Here is a 9,032-nt window from a genome sequence, read left to right on the forward strand (position 1 = left end):
CTCATTAAACCCTTCATGGGTGACACCCGGAGCAATACTCTCTCTCTGACCTTGAGTGCAACTTCACGGACTCTGCGTTCGACATAACTCTTCTGCCTAGATTGAGCTGTGCAAAGTCGATCCTGAATAATCTTGACCTTATCCAAGGCATCATGTACTAAATCTGTATGCAACAACCGAGCCTTCCCTTGCTCTAACCATCCGACCGACATTGCCTACCATATAATGCCTCATAGGGAGCCATCTGAATACTCGACTGACAATTATTATTGTAGGCAAACTCCGCTAGTAGCAAAATCTAATCCCACGAACCTCCGAAGTCTATAACACAAGCGCGGAGCATATCTTCTAATATTTGAATAGTACGATCGGACTGCCTGTCCTTTTGAGGATGAGATATTGTGCTCAACTAAATCTGTGTGCCGAACTCATGCTGCACTACCCTCCAGAAATGCAAGGTGAACTGCGTACCTCGATCAGAAATGATAGACATGAGCACATCGTGAAGACAAACGATCTCACAGATATAAATCTCTGCCAATCGCTCTGTAGAATAGGTAACTGCCATATGAATGAAATGCACTGACTTGGTCAGCCTGTCTACAATGACTTAAACTGCATTGAGCTTCTTCCAAGTCTGTGGGAGTCCAACAACGAAATCCATAGTGATATGCTCCCACTTCCACTCAGGAATCTGTAACTTCTGAAGCAAACCACCGGATCTCTGATGCTCACACTTTACCTGCTGACATTTTAGACAACGAGACACATATGTAACTATATATTTCTTCATTCTCCTCTACCAATGATACTATCGCAAGTCTTGATACATCTTAGCGACGCCCGGATGAATAGAATATCGGGTAATGTGGGCCTCCTCAAGAATCAACTCACGAAGTCCATCCACATTAGGCACACAAACATGACTTTGCATCCTCAAAACTCCATCATCTCCAACAGTAACCTGCTCAGCACCACCGTGCCGCAATATATCCCTAACGACAAGCAAATGAGGGTCGTCATACTGCCGATATCTGATATGCTCTAACGAAGAAGACCGAGCGACTGTACAAGCTAGAACATGGTCGGGCTCAGAAACATCCAACCTCATGAATTGATTGGCCAAGGCTTGAACATCGAATGCAAGCGGTCTCTCACCGACTGGAATGTTTGCAAAGCTACCCATACTAGGTGACTTCATACTCAAAGCATCAACCACCACATTGGCCTTCCCGAGATGATATAAGATGGTGATATCAAAGTCTTTCAATAGCTCCAAACACGTCCTTTGCCTCAAATTGAGTTCCTTCTGTTTGAAAAAATACTGCAAACTACGATGATCTGTAAATACCTCACACGGCATGCCATAAAGATAGTGCCTCTAAATCTTCATCGCATGAACAATGGTTGCCAGCTCAAGATCATGAGCGGGGTAATTCTTCTCGTGAACCTTTAGCTGCCGTGAAGCATATGCAATAAAATTTCCACCTTCCATTAGTATTACACCTAGACCAATATGAGATGCATTGCAATATATCGATAAGATCCTGAATCTGGGGGCAACACCGACACCGACACCGTAATCAAAGCTATCTTGAGCTTTTGAAAACTTGCCTCACACTCGTCTAACCATCTAAATGGGGTACCCTTTTAGGTCAACCTGGTTAGCGGGGCCGCTATAGATGATAACCCCTCCACAAATCGATGCTAATAACCCGCCAATCCCAAGAAATTACGGATCTCTATGGCTGAACTAGGCCTAGGCCAATTTTGAACGACCTCAATCTTCTTAGGAACTACCTGAATACCCTATAGTGATACAACGTGCACCAAGAAGGCGACTGAGTCCACCCAAAACTTGCATGATGAAAACATAGCATATAACTGGTTGTCTTCCAGAGTTTGAAGTACGATCTGAAGTTGTTGATCATGCCCCTATTGGCTACGGGAGTAAATCAAGATATCATCTGTGAACACAATCATAAAGGGATCCAGATAAGGCTTGAACACCTGATTCTTCAAATCTATAAATGCTGCTAGAGCATTTGTCAGGCCAAATGACATCTCTAGAAACTCGTAATTCCCATATCGAGTCCGAAAAGTTGTCTTGGGGACATCGGATGCCCGAATCCTCAACTGATTGTAGCTAGACCTCAAATTGATCTTTGAAAACACCTTAGCACCATGAAGTTGATCAAATAAGTCATCAATCCTTGGCAATGGATACTTGTTCTTGATAGTGACCTTGTTTGACTGTCGATAGTCTATACACATCCTCATTGACCCATTTTTCTTCTTCACAAATAACTCAGGCGCACCATAGGGTGAAACACTAGGTCTAATGAAGCCATTATTAAGCAAATCTTTTAACTACTTTTTCAATTCTTTAAACTTTAGCGGGTCCATACGATATGGCAGAATAGAAATGGGCTGAGTGCCTCGAACCAATCCATACCCAATATAACATCAAAGTCTACCATATCCAGAAGCAAAAGGTCCATACTAGTCTCAAGAATCCCAATGGTAACCACACACGAACGATAAATGTGCTCTAGTACAGTAGCATCTCCCACGGGTGTGGACACATACACGGGGGTACTCAAAGAATCATGGGGCACAACCATATATGAAGCAAAATAGGAGGACACATACGAATAAATAGAACCTAGATCAAATAGAACTAAAGTATCTCTAATGCAAACTAAAATCGTGCCTGTGATGACGACGTCAAAAAACATAGCCTCAGGCCTGGCTAGAAACACTTAACATCGGGGCTGGGCCTCACAATACTGGATTGCATCTCTAAGACGGGCCCTAGATGGTTGGCCTCCACCTCTAGGAGCTTGACCTATACCTCTAATGGCCTTACCACTACCTTTGGTTGCCTGACCCCTACCTTTAGTTGGCTAAGCGAACGGTGAAGCACCTGGTGCCGTGACTATGTCACGAGAACCTTGATGTTGAGAACTGGTCGAGCCATGACGGCAAAATCTAGAAATGTGCCTTGGATCACCACAAGTATAACAGGACCTTGTCTGCTGTGACTGATGAACCTGGAACTGACCCTGCTGGCCCGAGTAACCACCCTAAAAACTCTAGAGCGGAGGTGCACTAATAGGAGTTGGTGGTGCACTGTAGGATAGCTGATCAGAATAGTACATATGAAGACCATGACCACCTAAAGCACCATGGGATGCCTGGAGTGCTGAATGAAACGGCTTGGGAGGATGACCTCTACCAAAAGTACCTTAGCCTCCAGATGAGGCCCCACTGAATCCACCGGAGTGACGCGGCCTCTTGTCAGACCCCTAAGCTAAAACCATCTCGACTCGCCTGACAATATTGGTAACCGTCTGAAAAGAAATCTCACTCACTGTCTCCTTAGCCATCTTCAATTTTATAGGCTGAGTAAGTCCCTCAATAAACCTCCTGACCCTCTCTCTCTCTTGGTGGGAAGAAGAAGAATAACATGATTGTATAAATCCACAAAATGGGTCTTGTATTGAGTGACGGTCATCTGCCCTACTGGAGACGCTCGAACTGCCTGCAATAGTCCTCTTTCAGGGTGACATGAAGGAACTTCTCAAGAAATATCTGAGAGAACTGGTCAGAAGTAAAAGCAGGAGACCCAGCTGGTCTAGTCAATACAAAGTCATTCTACCATCTCTTGGCAGAACAAGTCATATGAAACACATCAATGTCGACCCCATTGGTCTCCACTATCCCCATGTTCTGCATCACCTCATGGCAGCATTCAAGATAATCTTGGGGATCCATAGAAGGTACACCACTTTAGTGAACTAGAAAGAGTTTTGTTAACTTGTAAAATCTCAATAAACCTTCGAGGGCCATATCATATCCATTACTGGCCTGTGCCACAATAGCTGGCTAAACTACTCTAACTAGTAGAGCTGCTGGAGTCTCATACTTGGGAGCCACCTACTCCGGGTGCGAGTAGAAGGAGTCTGTGCTCCTCCTCCAACTTGAGAGATGGCTGGTGCCATGGGAAAACTGCCAGTCTGGGCTACACTCTCCATCAAGCCCACCAAACTGACCAAAGAATTCCCTAGCACTAGGGTGACAATGAACCCCTCTGGGACCTGAACTGGTCCTGCTGGAACGGTCTGGGTTGGAACCTTCTCATCAAACTCTACCTGAGGCTCCACCACTGGTGCTGATGCTCGAGCTCTAGGCTGAACCCTATCCCTACCTCGACCTCGTCCTCTGCCCCTCGAAGGATCTACCACTGGTGCTCTGGCTGGTGCTCATCTGAAGATGTGGTATGTGTTCTCTCCATCTGCAAAAGAACAAGAGTAGAAGAGTTCGATTAGCACTGAGAGAACAAAATCGCATGACAAAGAAAACTAGAAGTGACATTGTTCTATAAACTGCATCAAACTTCTTCTAAGTCCATGAGAGTCCAACAACGAAATACATAGTGATATGCTCCCACTCCCACTCAGGAATCTCTAACACTAGAAGCAAACCACCGCGTTTTTGATGCTCACACTTTACCTACTGACAATTTAGACATCGATACACATATGCAACTATATCTTTCTTCATTCTTCCCCACCAATAATGCTGCCGCAAGTCCTGATACATCTTGGCGGGCCCCGAATGAATAGAATACCGGGAATTGTGGGCTTCCTTAAGAATCAACTCACAAAGTCCATCCATATTAGGCACACAAACACGACCCTGCATCCTCAAAACTCCATCATCTAAAACAGTAACCTGCTTGGCATCACCGTGCCGCAATATGTCTCTAAGGACAAACAAATGAGGGTCATCATACTTTCTATCTCTAATACGCTCTAACAAATAAGATCGAGCGACTGTACAAGCTAGAACATGGCTAATCTCGGAAACATCCAACCTCATGAATTGACTGGTCAAGGACTGAATAATGCAAGCGGTCTCTCACCGACTGGAATGTACAAGGCTGCCCATACTAGCTGACTTCCTACTCAAAGCATTGACCACCACATGGGCCTTCTGGATATGATACTAGATGGCGATATCATAGTCTTTCAATTGCTCAAAACACCTCCTCTGCCTCAAATTGAGTTCATTCAACTTGAACAGATACTGCAAACGACGATCATCCGTGAATACCTCACACGGTATGCTATAAAGATAGTACCTCCAAATCATTATCGCATGAACAATGGCTACCAGCTCTAGATTATGAACGAGGTAATTCTTCTCGTGAACCTTCAGCTGCCTCGAAGCATATGCAATAACCTTGCCACCCTGCATCAATACTACGTGCAGGGTAATATGAGATGCATCATAATATATCGTATAAGATCCTGAATTTGGTGGCAATACCAACATCGACGCCATAGTCAAAGCTATCTTGAGCTTTGGAAAATATGCCTCACATTCGTCTGACCATCTGAACAGGGTACCCTTTTGGGTCAAATTTTGTCAATAGAGCTGCTATAGATGAAAACCCCTCCACAAATCGACGGTAATAACCTGCCAATCCCAAGAAACTATGGATCTTTGTGGCTGAAGTAGGCCTACACCAATTCTAAACATCCTCAATCTTCTTAGGATCCACCTGAATACCCTATGCCGATACAATGTCCCCAAAAAGGCTATTGAGTCCAACCAAAACTCACACTTTCAAAACTTAGCATATAACTGGTTATCTCTAAGAGTCTGAAGTACGATCCAAAGATGCTGCTCGTGCCCCTCTCGGCTACGGGAGTATATCACGATATCTTCAATGAACACAATTACAAACGAACCCAGATAAGGCTTGAACACCCAGTTCTTCAAATCCATAAATGCTGCTAGAGTATTTGTCAAGCCAAATGACATCATTAAAAACTTGTAATGCCCATATCGAGTGCAAAAAGCTATCTTGGGGTCATTGGATGCCCTAATCCTCAACTGATGGGAGCCAGACCTCAAGTCGATCTTTGAAAACACCTTGGCACCCTGAAGCTGATCAAATAAGTTATTAATCCTCGGTAATAGATAATTGTTCTTGATAGTGACCTTATTCAACTGCCAATTGTATATATACATCCTCATTGACCCATCTTTTTTCTTCAAAAATAACACGAGCGCACCGAAGGGTAAGATGCTAGGTCTAATGAAGCCCTTATCAAACAAATCTTGCAACTACTCTTTCAATTCTTTCAACTCTGGCAGGGCCATACGATATGGAGGAATAGAAATGGGTTAAATGCCCGAAACTAAGTGAATACAGAAATCAATATCCCTGTTCGGTGGCATACCCATCAAGTTTATAGGAAATACCTCTGGAAACTCTCGGACAATTGGTACAGAATCCATGAGTGGAACCTCCGTACTAGAATCGCGGATGTTAGCCAAATAAGCTAGACACCCCTTCTCGACAATACACCGAGACTTCGTATAAGAGATAACCCTGCTGGTAGAATGACTAGGAGTCCCTCTCCACTCTAGTTGAGGCAACACCAACAGGGCTAAGGTCACCATCTTGGTGTGACAATCCAATATAGCATAATAAGGTTGCAACCAATCCATACCAAATATAACATCAAAGTATACCATATCCAGAAGCAAAATGTCCACACTAGTCTCAAAACTCCCAATTGTAAACACATGAATGATAAATGCGGTCTACTATAATAGCATCTTCTACAGGTGTGGACACATACACGGGGGTACTCAAAGAATCATGGGGCACAACCAAATATAACACAATATAGGAGGACATATACAAATAAGTAGAACTGGATCAAATAGAACTAAAGCATCTCTACTACAAACTGAAACCGTACCTATGATGACACCGATAAAAGACAGCTTCAAGCCTGGCTGGAAATGCATAACATCAGGGCTGGGCCCCAACACTTTGGAGTGCATCTCTAGGACAGGCCCTAGCTGGTTGGCCTCCACATCTAGGAGCCTGACCTCCACCTGTAATGTCTTGACCACCACCTCTGACTACCTGACCCCTACCTCTAGTTGGCTGAACGGGCAGTGAAGCACCGGATGCCGTAACCATTGCACGAGAATTGCTAGCTAAGTGGGTATTTAGGTGCTACGAATTGCTCGATCGACGAGGGAAAAATCAAGAAATGTGCCTTAGATCACCACAAGAATAACATGACCTCGATTGCTGTGACTGATGACCCTGGAACTAACCTTATCGGCACGAGTAAACACTTTGAAAACTCTGGAGCGGAGGTGCACTAATAGGAGCTAGTGGTGCACTATAGGTTAGCTAATCAGGATAGTGCATACAAGGACCACGACCACCTAAAGCACCATGGGATGCCTGGAGTGCTGAATTAAATGACCTGGGAGAATGGCCTCTACCGAAAGTTTCTCGGCCTCCAAATGAGGCCCCACTGAATCCACCGGAGTGATGCGGCCTCTTGTCAGACACCTGACCACTCCCCTAAGCTAAAACCATCTCGACTCACTTGGAAATATAGGCAGTCGTCTGAAAATAAATCTCACACCTAGTCTCTTAAGCCATCTACAATATGATAGGATGATCATGTCTCTCAATAAAATTCCTCACCCTTTCTTTCTCTCGGTAGGAAAGAGAAGAATAGCATGACATGCCAAATTCACAAAACAGGTCTCATACTAAGTGATGGTCATACTGCCCTGCTAGAGACGCTCGAATTGCCTACGACAGTCCTCTTTCAGGGTGATTGGAAGGAACTTCTCAAGAAATATCTAAGAGAACTTGTCCCAAGTAAAAGCAGGTGACCCAGCTGGTCTGGTCAATACAAAGTCATTCCACCATCTCTTAGCGGAACCAGTCATATAAAACACATCAAAGTCGACCCCATTGGTCTCCACTATCCCCATGTTCCGCAGCACCTCATGGCAGCGGTCAAGATAATCTTGGGGATCCTCAGAAGGTGCACCACTTTACTGAACTGGAAAGATCTTGGTAAACTTGTCCAATCTCAATAAACCCTCAGGGGTCATAGCATGTCCACCATCGGCCTATGCTGGAATAGCTGGCTGAACTACTCCAACTGGCTAAGCTACTGGAGTCTGATACTGGGGATCCACCTGCTCCAAGGTGTGAGTAGTAGGAGTCTATGCTCCTCCTCCAGCCTGAGAGTTAGCTGGTGCAATGGGAAAAGTGTCAGTCTGGGCTACACTCTCCATCTGGCCACAAAATGAACCAAAGCATCCTGTAACTCTGGGGTGGCGATGAACCCCTCTAGGACATGAGCTGGTCCTAGAGGAACGTTCTGGGCAGGAACCTCCTCATCAAACTTTACCCGAGGCTCCATCGTTGGTGCTGTTGCTTAAGCTCTAGGCTGAGTCCTGCCCCTTCTTTGTCCTCTGACCCTCGTAGGAGCTGCCACTGGGGGCTTTGGCTGTTGCTCATCTGAAGATGCGGTACATGTTCTCGCCATCTGTGAAAGAACAAGAGTAGAAGAGTCCGATTAGCACCGAGATAACAAAATTGCTTTACAGAGAAAAATAGAAGTGACATTGTTCTTAAAACTCTATAGCCTCTGAGAGATAAGTACATACGTCCCCGTACTAATCCCCTAGACTTTACTAATCTTGTTTGTGAATTATGATACCTAGACAACCTAGTGTTCTGATACCAACTTGTCACTACCTAGAATTTCCACCGTCGGGACCATGACGATGCCTAACATTTCACTTTCTAGGAAAGCCAACATTAGAGATTATCAAGCCAAATTCTTAAACCTTTTAGTGATTAACTGAAAGAAAGTAAATCATTTTCGAATTAAAAGAAACAGTAAACTGAAATAGCTTGAAGGGGACTCCAGGGTCTACAGACGCCGACAGATCTACCTTGGGTCTCCTATGGAATGAAGTCAGCAAGTAGTCTCGAGATAAACTTGAACCTACACTAAAATATGCACAGGAAGTGAAGAGTACAATATCAGTACAATCGACCCCATGTACTGGTAAGTGTCGAGCCTAACCTCGGTTAAGTAGTGACAAGGCTAAGACAAGACACCCACAAACAACCTGTGCAATTTAACCATACATATACAAATAAAAATAATAAAAGAAACAAG

The 9,032-nt window shown here is 44.4% G+C and overlaps 1 protein-coding gene across 1 annotated transcript; it reads right to left on the minus strand.

The window, feature by feature from the left end:
- Positions 1–610: 610 nt before the first annotated feature.
- LOC138877400 (uncharacterized) lies at positions 611–1,363 on the minus strand. The gene is made up of 2 exons (XM_070157008.1): positions 923–1,363; positions 611–742 (listed from the first exon to the last, which is right to left on the minus strand). Exons 1-2 carry the CDS (start codon positions 1,361–1,363, stop codon positions 611–613), a joined length of 573 nt encoding a protein of 190 aa, XP_070013109.1.
- Between the last annotated feature and the right edge of the window lie 7,669 nt (positions 1,364–9,032).

Source organism: Nicotiana sylvestris, chromosome 9 (assembly GCF_000393655.2).
Source record: "Nicotiana sylvestris chromosome 9, ASM39365v2, whole genome shotgun sequence".
NCBI lineage: Eukaryota > Viridiplantae > Streptophyta > Magnoliopsida > Solanales > Solanaceae > Nicotiana > Nicotiana sylvestris.

What these genes read in the sequence shown, in the direction of transcription:
- LOC138877400 (XM_070157008.1), bottom strand. Translation starts at nt 1,363, where the DNA reads ATGCCGTGTGAGGTATTTACAGATCATCGTAGTTTGCAGTATTTTTTC. An exon ending in TTTTGAGGATGCAAAGTCAT is followed by an intron (nt 743 to 922) that starts GTTTGTGTGCCT and finishes AAATGTCAGCAG; the next exon opens with GTAAAGTGTGAGCATCAGAG.